The 16,589-nt window shown below is 37.6% G+C and overlaps 1 protein-coding gene across 4 annotated transcripts in view; it reads left to right on the top strand.

Annotated features, from left to right (window-relative positions):
- PIK3CB (phosphatidylinositol-4,5-bisphosphate 3-kinase catalytic subunit beta) overlaps window positions 1–16,589 on the top strand; it is a 204,230-nt gene that overhangs the window by 170,344 nt on the left and 17,297 nt on the right. For all 4 annotated transcript variants that reach the window (XM_034995741.1, XM_034995764.1, XM_034995750.1 and 1 more), the window contains 3 exons: window positions 3,660–3,838; window positions 4,634–4,743; window positions 6,289–6,367. In XM_034995741.1, coding sequence (XP_034851632.1) covers window positions 3,660–3,838; window positions 4,634–4,743; window positions 6,289–6,367 — 368 coding nt within the window. The remainder of the gene's footprint in view (window positions 1–3,659; window positions 3,839–4,633; window positions 4,744–6,288; window positions 6,368–16,589) is intronic.

Below are 16,589 nucleotides of genomic sequence, written 5' to 3'. Positions count from 1 at the left end.
CGATGCGGGACTCGATCCTGGGACTCCAGGATCACGACCTGAGCCGAAGGCAGTTGCTTAACCAACTGAGCCACCCATGCGCCCTAATTTTTCTTTTTTTTTTAAAAGATTTTATTTATTTATATTTTTTTTGACAGAGAGCAAGCGAGAGAGGGAACACAAGCAGGGGAAGTGGGAGAGGGAGAAGCAGGCTTCCCACTGAGCAGGGAGCCCGATGCGGGGCTCGATCCCAGGACCCTGGGATCCTGACCTGAGCTGAAGGCAGATACCTAACGACTGAGCGACCCAGGTGCCCCTCTCTTCAATTTTTCATTAGCCTTTTGCAGTGAATCTTCAATGAAGGTTGGAATTTTGGAATTTTGAAACCTTTTAGAGGCTGCTTCATACTAATAAGTGCATATCCCATTCTTTTTATTTCATTTGGGAACACTTGCTTTCAAGTGCTTTTTTAAAATGTTTTATCTAATTGGAAATTTTCACGTAATGGCCATTATATTTCTAGGTTTTCTTCAGTAAGATTTTGCCATTTTACTAGCTATCTGAAATTTCTAGGACTGTAGTGTGTTGTTTCTCTCATTTGAATGGGGGCCCCCAAACGTGGGGCTATGGTAGCATAGAAGCTGGTGGCACTGGCAGTGAAAGGATTCACCCAAGGCAGAACAAAGGAGATAGAAGTTTATTGAATACACTGCAAGGGAGCGGTGGACAGGACAGCAAAGGAGAGCCTGTCTGCAATGAGGCAGTGGGTGGGGGCTGTTTTTAAAGGGGGAAGGAGAGGAGGTATGGGGATCTATGGAATTACCCCTTTTTTTGGTAACTGTGCCTGGTTGTAAATAGTCCATTGGTCAGTTAGGGCTTATGGATATTTTGAAGTTGGTCACCTGGTGGGCCTGTCTGTATTCAGCCTCGTGCCCACTGTGGGCCCTTTTGCCTTGTTTTACATTCCATTGCTCAAGGCTGTTGTCTAAAAGTGGCCTCTACATGTAATTCTTAGACATAAAATAAGCAGTTGTGTTGGAAGCTGGTATGCTCACCTCTTTAAATTTAAAGGATCCTATTTGTTTTAAATAGACCTTTGGGTATCTTGGAGCCAAACTAATACCTAAGAGGGACGTGTGGTGAGGTTGGGAATTGTGGGGTGTTTTACGGTGTACCTTGTTGCACAGAAATTTTCTTGCTGTTGGCGGGTAACCTAGTTCCATGACCAACTTACCCTATTACAGGAGTCTTCTTGAAGTGGCAGATGCTCTAAGAGCCTTAGCCTGCTTGCCCCATTTTTTGACCTCTGAGATCCCTCTTAGCAGTAGCCTGTATCTTTAAAAAACAAGACAGAAAAACATATGCACCTCACTAGATCATCAGTGACCAAGAAATGTTACTGTGTCCTTGCCAAGAGAAAGCCCTGGATGTACCACTAGTTTCCGTGGAACCTTGGACTGGGGAAGGGATAAACCAGCAAATCCCAAGGAATATGGAGTATGGACTAATTCCAAATAAAATGGAGAACCATAGCTGCCTCCAGCAGTTCCCAACATGGAATCTGGGGAAGGATTCCAAACAAATAGAGAATTGCAGACTAAACTGTCAGCAGTTTCCAATATGGAATCCAGGGACAGAACTAAGATTGTGGTTTTCCACCTGGGAAATTGTATTCTGAAAGGCTAGGGGCTTTAGCTCTGGGCAGACCTGTCTGCCAGCTCAGTTGGGCTTCAGGGTGACTGCCAGCTAAGCGAGCTCTGGGCAGAGCTATCTGCCAACTCGATCTGACCTGCCCTGTAAAGGAAAGTCAGATCAGGAGCTTGATACAAAGAGAGCAGAGCTCAGAGCTGAGAGGAAAATGGCGAGAAAGGTAATAAATTAAAAACAGTTCACAGTATTACACCTATGTTTCTCATCCCTGAATGCCACGGGAAGTTTGCTTCAGATCCTGAAGCTACCACAAAAAATTCAACTGAGTGAATTTTAGTTGGCTTTATTAATTGATCATGAATACAGCAGTATCTCACCTAGAATATAAGGGGATCTTCCTCAAACTTTTTACCAAAGCCTATAAGGCCCCACTTGATGAGGTCCTACTTCATTGACCTCACTCATGATCAAACCACACCATACATTTCCTTGGTTCTCTAGGAACCTCAGCTTGACTTTTATAACATATGACATATGTATGATCACATTATTTTTACTCTTAATTGATGAGTAGCAAGGGGAAGACTCTATGCTTTACATGGCAGTTCTTGTTATCACTGTAAACCTATGGAACGACAGAGTGTTGAATCACTTAAAGTATTTGACTTACGGCCATGTGGGTATTTAGGACACTCTTCCAGGAAATGGATATCAACACGATTAGTGATGGGGCCTGAAAATTCCCAACTGTACAAACATAGAAGAAATTCAAATTTGAAATACTTCAAAAAGTTCCTGTTTGCACAGTCTGTTTTTCAACTGGTTCCCTTTTCACCAGTGTTTGTACAGCTCCTGAAACTGTTGAGAAATGGAGTGTCTGTGGCTAACTTGGCAAGCTTCAGCCATCTCGATTTTCATCAAGCTACATAGAACCTTCCAGTTTCCTGTGAGCAAGCCCTCAGCCTGTCTATAAAAACTGCATGACAGAATTCATCTCCCTACAGAGTCTTAGTGGTTTCTTTTCATAGAAGCAAAGTTCGAAAATGAAAATGTTGTGTAAAATAAATCTCCTGTTAATGGAAATTCAAGCCAAGGTGTTCATAATGTTTGTTGTGTACATGTTTTATATGCTTGTTATAGTCGATTTACATGTTAATATAAATGTGTTTATCTTAACAAGCTGTTTCAGCTTTAATAACATAATAAAATAAAATACTCTTCTTTATGGCTTATGGTTGGCCAAGGCTGTTTCTAATGGGTTTTTGCGTAACATGACATGGAAAGACCTCAGTTATTAAACAATGAAGTTGGCTTTTTAAACACAATGGTTTTGATTCAGTTGGCCGCTGTTGATTGACCTTGTACTAACTGCATAAGTTTTTTTTTTAATTTGCATAAATTTTGATAGCCAGAATTACTTCATAAAAACAAGTAATGTAGACTTGGACAACAAATACTGTTCTCTATATTCATATTTATTTTATTACATGATAATTCATTTAACTATACTACTCATGGAAAGAGAATATAAGAATATATTGAAAAGATGTCACATCAGAGTGATGACAAGAACTAGATGTTAAGGTTGAATGGTAGGAACCCCAGGATTACTTGTACACAGATTTTCCTCTTATACTATGAAGCTGGCCAAATGGAGTGGTTCAGATTGTGTTTCAAATTCTACTACTTATTGAGCTGCAGAGTTCTGAGTACTTTGTCATACTTATCTTCTTAACCACAATCTATGTCCCTTTATTTTCTCTGATTTTTAAGATTTCATTTAAGAAAAGGATTAAAGAACATTTGAAAAATGGTGCTTTAAGTAACAAGTGATAAATATGAGTTTTTTACTCTGTTGTGTCTAGTATGCTTGTCATAAATCAAGCACTGATTTTACTTTGGCTGGTTGTCAAGTGTTTGTGTTGGGGAGAGGAAGGGAGTGGTTATTAATATGATCACATGGTACTATAGTACTTTATATTATTTTTAACCATAAATAAATTTTGTTGGTGGGGAAACTTATTTTTCAGGTTGAAGCACTCAATAAGTTAAAAACTTTAAATAGTTTAATCAAACTGAATGCAATGAAGCTAAACAGAGCCAAAGGGAAGGAGGCCATGCATACTTGTTTAAAACAGAATGCTTACCGGGAAGCCCTCTCTGACCTGCAGTCGCCTCTGAATCCATGTGTTATCCTCTCAGAACTCTAGTAAGTGACCATCTTTGCTCTGCCCAGTGAATTTTCCATGAAAATAGCAATGCAGAAAGGGCTAGCTGTTAGCCCGCATAAGTACAATATGTTTACAGAAGGAAAATCTTAAATTTCTCCAAGGCTAATGTGTGCATTAGGATGTATGCCTATTAGCTAAATTTACCTGTGGGGTTCATGAAAGTTATTACAAGTTATTTTCCTTTCAATTGTATGTGACTAAATTTGTTTTCTATATTACTGGGTTCTAGGAGTTAAAAATCCTATGTGTGCAAAATGTTGGCAACCATCAGAGATTATTTACTAATTTATTTTCCTATTTCAAAATGAAATCTTAAATTAATTTGGAAGATTATTTCTCACTTTTTTATTCCCTTCAAAAGTACTAATGGAAAAGTAATGATATGTATTCCCATATGTCATTATTCAAAATTGATCCCTCTTTAAGAAATCAAGAATGAACTCATAATATTCCTGATTTTAATCCAATGATATGATCTGGTTACATATAATAACGTAAGGAAGAATAAAGAAAGAAAAGGAGGAATTTTAAATGTAGGTAACGAGAAGGATGAATCTGGGTTTTCAATCTAGCCCATCTGGCATCACTACATGCCAGCCAAAGCTGTTGCCCTAGTTACTTTTTTACCAAGAGGATATGTTCTAGTTCTCACTTCCACAGACCTGAATGAAACAGGTGAGGGTTTTCCCCAGATCTAATATATCATGGCAAAATTATAGTCTTGCCATTTCTTTAAGTTGAAGTGGGCTAATTTTCCCCTTGCTTGATTTCAGTGTTGAAAAGTGTAAATACATGGATTCCAAAATGAAGCCTTTGTGGCTCGTGTACAACAACAAAGTGTTTGGTGAGGATTCAGTTGGAGTGATTTTTAAAAATGGTGATGGTATGTACTGAGGTTTTTTTTTTGTCTTCCTGCTTTTTCTTTAATACAGTTGCCATCTTACACAGTACCAGATTCCTTAGTATTTTTCATTTGTTGTCAGTTTGCTTTATCTGAAAGGTGATGTGTAAATGTTTAACAGATCCTAGCCAAGAGGTAGCTATCAGTGATCATAAGGTTGAATTTGGCATGTCCTAAATCCCTTTTTTTTTCCTTTTAGAAAATAATGTTTACAGCTTACTTACATACATTGTTCTAATAAATCTTTCTTTTTTTTTCCCTACAAAATACAAAGTCTAATTCTTTGGTTTAGCTTGTGAAGTACAAGAGAATATTTTCAATAGTATATTCATATATTCTGTTTCAGGGATAACAATTTTGATATTGCTGTCATAGTTTTGTATTTTAATTAAAATATCTTACTGACTCATATTTTCGAAAGGAAATGCCTCTGAGGTGATTACACCAACCAGAAGGCAATTACGACAACCACCACTTGTTAGTTGTATGATTATAGACAAGTCGCGTAAAATTCACTGAGCTTCAGGTTCTTTGTGTCCATAAGGATTATAGTATTTGTATGTTGGGTTTATTAAAAGGCATTAAAGGAACATAAGTAAATGTGCTTTTATCTATTTTAAAATGAACTTGTAGTGTTTTGCTAGACATCTAACCACACTTGACCATATGAATGTCATTATGTGGAACTCAGTACTTTTACAGCTCTCTGTTAGCTGAAAATTATCCTTAGATGTGATAATAAATAAAATCAACTATTATAGTTCTGTAACCCATCATATAATTACTTAAATAATTTTTAAGTAATTATTTTTTTAAGAACTTCTGTGCATTGTTAAACAACCAGGAAAGAAAAAAATTAGCAGAGTGAATTGTATGGATTCTGTGTTACATAGTGTGTGTGTGTGTGTGTGTGTGTGTGTGTATAGCATTACTGTGTTATATAGTATTACAGCATCCATACAATTAGTATAGTAGCATACATGTGGTAAACAATGAAAAATACTGGGTTTTTTCTTAAGTAATCTCTACATCCAACATGGGGCTTGAACTCATGACCCTAAGATTAAGAGTCGCATGTTCTACCGACAGAGCCAGCCAGGTGCCCCAATTAAAAATACTGGTTAACTTAATTTAGTTAATAGTGTTATGGGCACATGCTAACCAATAAACCTAATATTTTTTTTAAGATTTTATTTACTAGAGAGAGAGAGCATGAGAGCAGGGTGAGGGGCAGAGGGAGAAGCAGACTCCCCACTGAGCAGGGAGCCCGATGCAGAACTTGATCCCAGGACCTTGGGATCATGACCTGACCCGAAGGCAGCCACTTAACCCACTGAGCCACCCAGGCGCCCCTAAACCTAATATTTAACAAAATAAATATGGTCAACATTAAAATTTTGGGAAAATATTAGCACAGTATTTGTCAGTGGTTTTAGTTAATTCTGGCTGAATTAGCTAATCTTGAATTAATGTTATGAGACAAAAATGGAAAGCATTTATAATAAAGCAGAATTTTCCTCCCCGTAGATTTACGACAAGATATGTTGACACTCCAAATGCTGCGCTTGATGGATTTACTTTGGAAAGAAGCTGGTCTGGATCTTCGGTGAGATTTCTAGTGAATTTATTTTTGTCTCATGTTGTATTCCTTCCACAGCAAAATTTTTAAAACTTCTTTTTTATTCCTTCCCTCCTATTATTATTAATTGTTGTTCATGGTTATATTTACATAGCATTTTACACTTCATGGTGTACTGTCAATATTTGTCTTATTGAAGCATCATCAGATGTAAGACTATATATGTACAGAGATTCTAGAAAGAAAGAAGAGGCTTGAACTTCCAGTAAAGCCTGGACAGACAGCAAGAGTCACACTCTATCTAACCTAAGGTTTTGAAGGTGCTCTCGTGGAGGATGCACTGGTTGGTGGTCATGGGAATGACAAAGCCAGAGGAGGGCCTGCCCATCTTCTTAGCCTGATAACATTGATTCCTCTACCTCAGTGGTGCTTTTAGGGTTTTCAGCTTGTCACCATTATTAGCGGTAGACAGCAGAACAGCAGGTGTATGGCAGCAGAAAAAAAGAAAACATAATGGATTTTAAAAGTTTAATCATTATCAAATCTTCTAAGGTGAGGAGCAAATGAAGATAATTACAAACAAAATATTGGTTATATTTATATAACAATATAAGATTTGAATCTTATAAACCTAAAAAATTAAAAATCAAGCTTCAGACTGGGTATAATATTCATAATGAACAGGACAGAAGTCTATAATCCTAAATATTTAAAAAGCTTATAGAAAGAAATATGGAGAAAAGATGTGAAAAAGCTATTCATATAAGATACAAAATAAATACACTAATAATTACATGAACACAGTCAATTCCAGTATAGAAGTACAAATTATAAGAATAGTTGGATACCACTGATTTCCTAGCAAAGATTTTGTTAAATGATAAACTAGTCTAAGATACAGTTGAAGCAACAAAAACACAAATATTTTCATATACCTTTGTAAATTAATATAAACTCCCTGTATCAAGTTCTTTTTATATCCTCTATCCAGTATTTCCAGAATTTACTTTAAAATTAGAAATGTGGAGGGGCACCTGGGTGGTTCAGTTGGTTAAGTGTTTGAGTCTTGATTTCAGCTCAGGTCTTGATCTCAGGGTGGTGAGTTCAAGCCCTGCATTGGGCTCCACGCTGGGCTTGGAGCCTATTAAAAAAAATTTGAAAAGGGGACAAATTTATGCACAAAGGTGGTCATCTTTGCTTTTAAAAAAAATTAGATCACTGTGGTTAAGTGTCTGACTCTTGATTTCGGCTCAGGTCATGATTTCGGACCTGGGATAGAGCCCTGCGTCAGGCTCCCCACTCTGCAGGGAGTCTGCTTGTCTCCTTCTCCCTCTGCCCCTCCCCATGCCCTTCCCCCACCTCTCTCTCTCTCTCTCTCAAATAAATCTTTAAAAAAATAATTAACATACCCATATGACCAAGTATTTCAGGTATTTTAAATTACTGTTTATAGAGAATTGTTTAACAATTTGGAGAAAGTGCTTATCTTCAAATGTCAAAAAAAGTTAGGTGCAAAAGTGTTTTCATAGAATTATTTCAACTGTATTAAGAACTCACTGAAAAGTGACACACTAAAATGTTGACAGAAACTAAAATGGTAATAGACTTTATTTCTGGGTGATGTAATTAAAGGCAATTTCACCCTCTACTTCATGTACCCATTTCTTTCCTTTCTTTCCTCCTTTTTTTTTTTTTAACATTTTATTTTTAAGTAATTTCTACACCCAGTGTGGGGCTTGAACTCACAACCCTGAGATCAGTAGTGGCATGCTCTACTGACTGAGTTAGCCAGTCAGTACCTGTTCTGTAGTTTTCTTCAGTAGGCTTATATTCTTTTTTTAATCAAGGATTAAAAAACAGTAAGCATGTTTCATGATAGTAATATAGGTCCGTACAGTTTTAAACTTTTTTTCTATGCTAGTTGATAGTTTTACCTTTTCAACTCTTTTACCTAATTCTTTATATTTTATTTTTCTAAATTGTGGACTATTTCATACATGAAAGTACAGAAAATAACTTAGAATTCTTATGTTTTTACATTGGGACTTAATAAATATATATTTAGCAATTTAATAACTATCACTTAATTGCTAAATATATATTTCTTATTAGCATGTTTCCAGCTTATTCTTTTTTTTTTTTTTTAAAGATTTTATTTATTTATTTGACAGACAGAGACACAGTGAGAGAGGGAACACAAGCAGGGGGAGTGGGAGAGGGAGAAGCAGGCTTCCCGCCGAGCAGGGAGCCTGATGCGGGGCTCGATCCCAGGACCCCGGGATCGTGACCTGAGCCGAAGGCAGACGCTCAACGACTGAGCCACCCAGGCGCCCCTCCAGCTTATTCTTAGAAAAGGAATTAAACATGCAGATAAAGTTAATGCATTCTCATCCTACTCTGCTGTCTCACATTTCAGTATTAACCACTATTTTAAAGCTGTAATATGTATATTTTTGTGCTTTAACTATACATTTGGTATCTGTTACGTGTTTTGAACTTTAAATAAAATGCTTTTATATCACATGCAACTTCTACTTTTTTTCCTCACAACCTTTTTTGGGATTTATTAAGATTAATATGTGAAGTTCTAATTTGTTATTTTCACTTCCATTAATGCTTTGAATAAATATAAAAATTTATCTATTCTTCTGTTACTAGCTTTATTACATTCATTGTTTTTTCCAACAATAACAAAAACTTGAGTTTGAACACTTCTGAACAGCTCACTATTCACAATTGGAAGAGGTGTTTAGTTTATATAGCTGGAAGTGAAATTGCTCCATCATAAGGCATGTGTGTTTTCAACTTGACCACCATTGTCCAAATGGTTGTACCAGTGTTATGTTATCACCCAGAAATATCTCCTTGCCAATCAGACTTGTTGATTTTTTGCAAATCTAATGGATGTAACATGGTATCTCATAGAACTTTAATTTGCATTTCTTTTATAAATAACTTGGTTCTTTGTGTTTTCAGTGTTGAAAAGTACTGTGTTTTTCTCTCTGCTATAAATTACCTAGTGTCCTTTAAGGTTTATATTTTTTGTTATGTTATTTTTTTTTTTTTTAATAATTTCTTTTTTTTTTTTTTTAAGATTTTATTTACTTATTTGAGACAGAGAGAATGAGAGACAGAGAGCATGAGAGGGAGGAGGGTCAGAGGGAGAAGCAGACTCCCTGCCGAGCAGGGAGCCTGATGCGGGACTCGATCCCGGGACTCCAGGATCATGACCTGAGCCGAAGGCAGTCGCTTAACCAACTGAGCCACCCAGGCACCCTGTTATGTTATTTTTAAAAAATTTTTTTCTCTGTGCAAATATCTTTAAAGATATTCTTCTAGGGGCACCTGGGTGGCTCAGTCAGGTAAGCATCTGCCTTTGGCTCAGGTTATGATCCCAGAGTGCCAGGATTGACCCCTGCATCGGGCTCTCTGCTCAGCGGAGAGCCGGCTTCTCTCCTGCCCCTCATCCTGGTTGTGCTCTCTCTCAAATAAATAAAATCTTAAAAAAAAAAAAAAAAAGATACTCTTCTATATTTTATTTTGCAAATTATTTATTTGCAAACTTAGTGTGTTTTTCCCTCTCCTCTCTCTGCAAAGGTTTGGTTCTGGTGTTGGTTTTTTTGGAGTCCAGGTCTTTTTTGACTACTGAAATCTTTTTCTTTTTCTTTCTTTCTTTTTTTTAAGATTTTATCTGACAGAGAGACATAGCGAGAGCAGGAACCACAAGCAGGGGAGTAGGAGAGGGAGAAGCAGGCTTCCCGCTGAGCAGGGAGCTCAATGCGGGGCTCGATTCCAGGACCCTGGGATCATGACCTGAGCCGAAGGCAGACGCTTAATGACTGAGCCACCCAGGCGCCCTGACTACGGATTTTTCTTAATGGTTATTGGACTCAACAGAATTTTTTTCCTTCTTGAGTCAGTCTAGAGGCTAAAAATTGTCCAGTTCATCAATGTTTTCAAGTTTATTATCATACATCTTTTACAACATCCTCTTATAATTTTAAAACCTATTCTGTGTTTAATTTTTCTTTTTTTCATGTATAAAATTATTTTATGTGCACTGTTTTTCTTTATTAGTCTAGAGGTTTGCTTCTTAGTATTTTAAAAGAAGGAGCTTCTAATTTTGTTGATCTTTTTTCTATTTTATCATTGATTACCTCTTTATGATTTCCATTTAGTTGTGTTTATTCTGTAATGACTTTTTTTTTTGACAAGCAAGTTGAATCAAGCATTTGACTCTTGATTTTGGCTCAGGTCATGATCTCAGGTTGTGAGATTGAGTCCTGTGTCCGGCTCCACGCTGGGCATGGAGCCTGCTTAAGATTCTCTCTGTCCCTCTCACTGTTCCCTCCCCGCCCCCACTCATGCTCTCTCTCTCAAAAAAAAAAAAAAAAAAAAAAATCCCCTGATAGCCTTTATGGGGTTTCTGTTATATGTAAGTGTCTTCTTTTGTCTCGCTGCCTTTAAAATTTTTTTTTAATTTAAGTTCAATTAGCCAACATGTAGTACATCATTAGTTTCAGATGTAGTGTTCAATAATTTATCAGTTAGGTATTGTTTTGCTGCTTTTAAAATTTTTTCTTTATCACTATATTTTGCCATTTTAACTATAATATGTCGTGGTGTGGGTCTGGTTTTGTTGATTTTGTTGGGGGTTCTCTGTGACATCTGGATATGTTTCCTTCCCCAAATTAGGGAAGTTTTCAGCTATAACCTCTTCAAATAAATACTCTGCCCCCTTTTCTGTCTTCTTCTGGGAATCCTATAATGTGAATGTTACTACATTTGATGGAGTCACTGAGTTCCCTAAGTCTGTTCTCATTTTACATAATCTTTTTTCTCTCTTTTATTCATCTTGATTACTTTCCATTATTCTTCTAGGTTATTAATTCATTCCTCTGCTCTTCCAGCCTGCTGTTACTGCATCAAGCATGTTTCTTATCTTGTTTATTGCACTCTTCATCTCGTTATTTTTTTATCTCTGTGTTAAGGGTCTCACTGATGTCTTCCACTCTTTTTTCAAGTCCAGTGGGTATCTTTGTGATCATTACTTTAAATTCTCTCTCAGGCATCTTACTTACATCTGTTTCACTTAGATCTCTAATCATGGCCCGTCATGTTCTTTCATTTGGCACAAATTCCTCTGTCTTCTCATTTTGTCCAAATTGCTGTGCGTGTTTCTGTGTGTTGGGAAAGTTGGCTACATCTCCTGTTCTTGAGGGTAATGGCATTGTGAAGAGGTCCTATAATGCCCTGCAGTGTCGTGTCCCCTGTTCTGCAGGGCCTGGCACTTCCAGGAGTGTCTCCAGTGTGTGCTGCATGTGCTCTGATCTTGTGTCCTGGCTCTTTTATCATTAAGGCCAGTTGTTTGCAGAAGCTCTCTTTGCCTATTATGGGCAGTGTTTGGTCCCTGGCCTGAATGTGGTTTTAACTAGGGCTCTGGAACCGATGCCCTGCATAACTCCTGGATGGAGAGATGTGGTGCTAGAAGGGGTTTGGGGCAGTCATCTGGGAGAGGGGGCCTGCTGTGCTGGGCCTAAGGCAAGAAGGACTGGGAAGGGCAGATCCACTAGAGCATGGGGAGGGGAGGCTTGGTGTAAGCAAGTTAGGTAGTGGGTGTTGGCTTTGCGCTAGTTCCAGCAGGTGGCTCTACTTATGCTGAGGGGCAGGGGAGGGAGATGGTGCCTGCCAGTTTCTTTGTTTCTGGTTGGGTCTCTCCTTGAAGCCTGCTTCTGTGGGATGCTCCAGGATGAACAAATAACTTCTGCACTGTGCACTCCAGGCACTCTTCAGATAGCTGTTTCCATGCTGTATGTTTGCAGGCTGTTTGCCCTGCCTTCTCTCCAGGAACGGTCCCAATGTTGACCTTTAGAACTCCAGGCTTTAAGCCCTCTTGGTTGTAAGAACTCAAAAAATTTGGGCTCTCTTGTTTTCCAAGCCAGTAACTATAGGGATTGGTTTTCTCTGTGTGCTCCCCTGTGTGGTAGTCTGTGTTTCGCCATTCTCCATGACCATGGCTCCCTCCCCACCACAGTGGCCACAGTCCATTTCTCTCCTATGTGGTTTCTCTGTACTTCCTACCTTCTTCAGTTTGGCCCCTTCTCTGCCTTTAGTTGTAGAGTTTGTTCTGCCAGTCTTCAGGTTGATTTCTGGGGTATTTAGAATGATTTGATAGTTATCTAGTTGTATTCATGGGACGAGGTGAGCCTAGGGTCCTCCTGCTCTGCTGCCGTCTTTCCACAGGCTCAACTCCTGATCTGGTTTAAATTATTATAACTTCCAAATGCATTGGATTTTTTTGTTGCTGTTGTTTCTGATTTCTAATTTTACTTCTTTACTGTCAGAATTATGTGGTCAGTATATATCAATATCATATTTCTTAAGAATTTCTTTATGCTTTAACAAAAATGTCCACTTTTTGAAACATCCCATTTGTGAGTAAAAAGATTCCATATGCTATAATTATTAGCAGTAAGGTTATAAATCAGTCTATTTTATCAAGTTGTTTTATCAAGTTTGTCCAAATCTATGCTCTCATCAAATTTTTACTTATTTTTCACTTCACAGATATGTTAAAACCTCCCATTATAATTGGCATTTGTCAGTTTCTGCTTGCAGTTTTGTTAGTTTTCCCATTGTGGTTTTAATTTGTATTTCCCTAATAATGAATGATGTTGGCCAGCTTTTAATGTGCTTATTTTGGTCATTTGTATATGCTCTTTGGAGGCATAGCTGTTCAAGTCCTTTGCTCATTTTCTTTTTTTAATTCTTTTTTTTTCCCCCCAGTAATCTTTACTGCCAACATGGGGCTCAAACTCATGACCCCTAGATAAGAGTCACATGTTCGTCCTACTGAACGAGCGAGACACCCCTCATTTGCTCATTTTTTAATTGGATTGTCTTAACTTTTGAGTTACAGGAATTCTTCATATATTTTAGATACTAGACCCTATTAAATAAATTATTTGCAAGTGTTTTCTTGCATTCTGTGAGTTGTCTCTTCACTTTATTGATAGTGACCTTTGATGCACAAAGTTTTTAATTTTGATGAAATCCAATTTATCTATTTCTTGGGTTTTTTTTTTTTTTTTTTTTTTTGTGAGAGAGAGAATGAGAGACAGAGAGCATGAGAGGGAGGAGGGTCAGAGGGAGAAGCAGACTCCCCGCTGAGCAGGGAGCCCGATGCGGGACTCGATCCCGGGACTCCAGGATCATGACCTGAGCCGAAGGCAGTCGCTTAACCAACTGAGCCACCCAGGTGCCCCTTCGGTTTTTTTTTTTTTTTTTTAATGTTTTTGGTGTCAGGTTTAAGAAGTCATTGCCTAATACAATGTCATGAAAGTTTACACTTACGTTTTCTTCTGAAAGTTTTAGTTTTAACCCTTATGCTAGAGATCATCAATCCATTTTTAGTAAAACTTTTATGTGGTATATTGTAGGAGTCCAGTTTCCTTTTTTTGTATTTGGATATCCAGTTGTCTCAGTGCCATTGTTGAAAAAACTATTCTTTCTTCAGTGAATTGTCTTGATACTCTTATTATGTGTTAATTGAATGTAAATATGAGGGGTTTTTTTCTGAAGTCTAAATTCTGTTTCATTGATCTACATGTCTGTCATTATGCACAGCCTTGATTACTGTGGCTTTGTGTTAAGTTTTGAAATCCAGAAGTGAGTCCTCCAACTTTTGTTCCATTTCTGTTTTTATTTATCTATGAAGTCTTAATTTCTCCTTTGTTTTTGAAGAATAGACTGGATATTGAATTCTCGGTTTTCAGTCTTTCAGCACATTTTAGTATGTCCTCACACTGCTTTCTAGCCGCCAAGATTTCTGATAAGAAATCAGTTAATTTGGCAGGGGTTGGGGGGTGGTCTCTGTAAGGGATGAATCACCTCTCTCTTGTTGTTTTCAAGATTCTCTTTTTTGAATCTTGACAGTTTGATTATAATATATCCAGGCCTACTGGGATTTGACTTTGACTTCATTTGAATTTGAATTCATTTGAGCCTCTTAGATGTATAGATTTTGTTTTTTTCATTAATCTTGAGAGGTTTTCAGCTTTACTCTTTTCAGATAATTCTTTTTGCCTTTTTTTTCCTCTCCTGACACAACCATTATGTACTTGTTGGTTGTGTTCATTTTTTTTCCATTCTTTTTCTTTTGTTCTTCTCATTGGATATTTGACCTATCTTCAAGTTTGCATATTTTTTCTTAGGGCTACTCAAATCTGCTATTGTGTCCCTCTAGTGAATTTTATATTTCAGTTATAATTTCCAACTGCATAATTTGTATTTGGGTCATTTAAATAATTCTGTCTCTTGATAGTTTCTATTTGATGATTCATCATTTTCATACTTTAGTTCTTTAGACATGATTTCTTTTAGTTCTTTGAACATACTTAAAGCAGGTGTTTCATTTTTATTATTTGTTGGGGGGGAGGGGCAGAGGGAGAGGAGTGAGAGAGAGAATCTTAAGCAGGAAGCAGGCTCCATGCATAGCATGGAGTCCAAGACTTGGTGGTCAGTCTCACAACCCTGAGATCATGACCTGAGCTGAAATCAAGAGTCGGACACTTAGCTGACTGAGACACCCAGGTGCCCTTTAAAATGTGATGTCATGGGTCATGGGATCAAGCTCCACGCTCATCAGGGAGTTTGCTGGAGATTCTCTCCCTCTGTCCCTCCCTCCACTTGTGCATACACGCCCTCTCTATCTAAAATAAATAAAATCTTTATTTAAAAAAAAGTGTTTTAAAAGTTTTGTCTGAAATGTTAGCATTTGGGCTTCCTCGGGGACGTTTTTTATAGGGTGCTTTTTTCTTACGTATGGGTAATATTGTTTCGTTGTATGTCTCGTACATTTTTTTTGTTGAAACTGAACACTTTAAATAATTTGGCAGCTCTGAAAATCAGATTCTAATCGTTCCTCAGTGTTTTGTGTTGTTGCAGTCTGTTTATTTAGTGATTTATCTGAAGTAATTATGTAAAGTTTGTATTTTTTCTTGTATGTGGTTACTGATTTCTGTCCTTGGTTAGTTTATTGGTTCAACTAGTAATTGACCCAAGGTTTCCTTGAGTCCCTGAAATCTATAAGTCTTCCATTCTTTACTGAGGGGCTCTATGTGTTAGGGTAGTTCCTTCAGCAGCCAGCCAGGTAGTTCAGAACTGTGTCTTAGCCCTAACTTGTGTAATGTCTCAATGTTAGAAAGAGGTGACAGCTATGACCGTCTAAATTCTTTGCTGTGCTATATACTCCTCTGGGTATGCATAAAACCCTATCTATGCACATAGCTTTGTAGATTTCTACGATTATGTTGGAGTTTTTCACTGTCCTCTGTGGACACTTACTCCCCAAGTTTTTCCTTTAAGTTTTTTGGTTAGCCTGTTATTTGCCCAACTGTTACTTAACCCTTAGATAGCTGCAGTGTTAGTTGATTGTGATTTTTTTGTTTTCAAAACACCCCAATAAAAGGGTGTTCACAGTAGGTGAGGTCTGATTCAGATCAGAGAAACAGAATTGTGAGTGAGATTTCCCTGAGAACCACTAGAGAGTTTGAAGAATGACAGCTCCAGAAATGGGGCCAAAGGAGTTCCAACCCCATTTTGCCCCCTCTAATGGGTACTGGATTACTGTATTCACTGTGATTGTGGACTGTTCATTGTCAAGTCTAGTGCAGAACTGGGAAGGTGGGAAATTGGACTATGTCATGGTAAAGTAACTGAGATTTGGCCATTTTCTTCAAAAAACACCCCCTGATTGCTGCAACTCTTGTTTTTCCATATTACTCAAATAGTCGATTCTGACAATTTTTTGCTAGTGTTCTCATTGCTTTTATGGAAGACTGGATTTTCAGAGGTCCTTAGCTCCCTGTTTTTGCAGACATCACCTGGTTATAGAATTTTAAAATCTAAATTTACAGCTGCTTTCCTTAGAAACCTTGAAGATGTTATTCCGTGGTATTCTGACCTCTGTTACTTTGTACAAGTCTGCTGTCAGTCTAAATGGTATTTTTTTTCCCCCATTGCAGAAAACAAATCTCTCTTTGCCTTTGGTTTCTGCAGTTTTTGTTAGTATATGGATTTCTTTTTATCTTTCCTCCTCCATTCTCATTGTGTCTTTTCTTTTTTTTAATTATTTGTTTTTTTAAGATTTTATTTATTTGCGAGAGAGAGAATGAGAGACAGAGAGCATGAGAGGGAGGAGGGTCAGAGGGAGAAGCAGACTCCCTGCTTCTGAGCAGGGAGCCTGATG

The sequence above is a fragment of the Mirounga leonina genome, unplaced genomic scaffold, assembly GCF_011800145.1.
Source record: "Mirounga leonina isolate KUSES-001 unplaced genomic scaffold, KU_Mleo_1.0 Mir_115, whole genome shotgun sequence".
NCBI lineage: Eukaryota > Metazoa > Chordata > Mammalia > Carnivora > Phocidae > Mirounga > Mirounga leonina.
The sequence above is the reverse complement of the archived record's forward strand: the minus strand, read 5'-3'. Positions and strand labels throughout refer to the sequence as shown.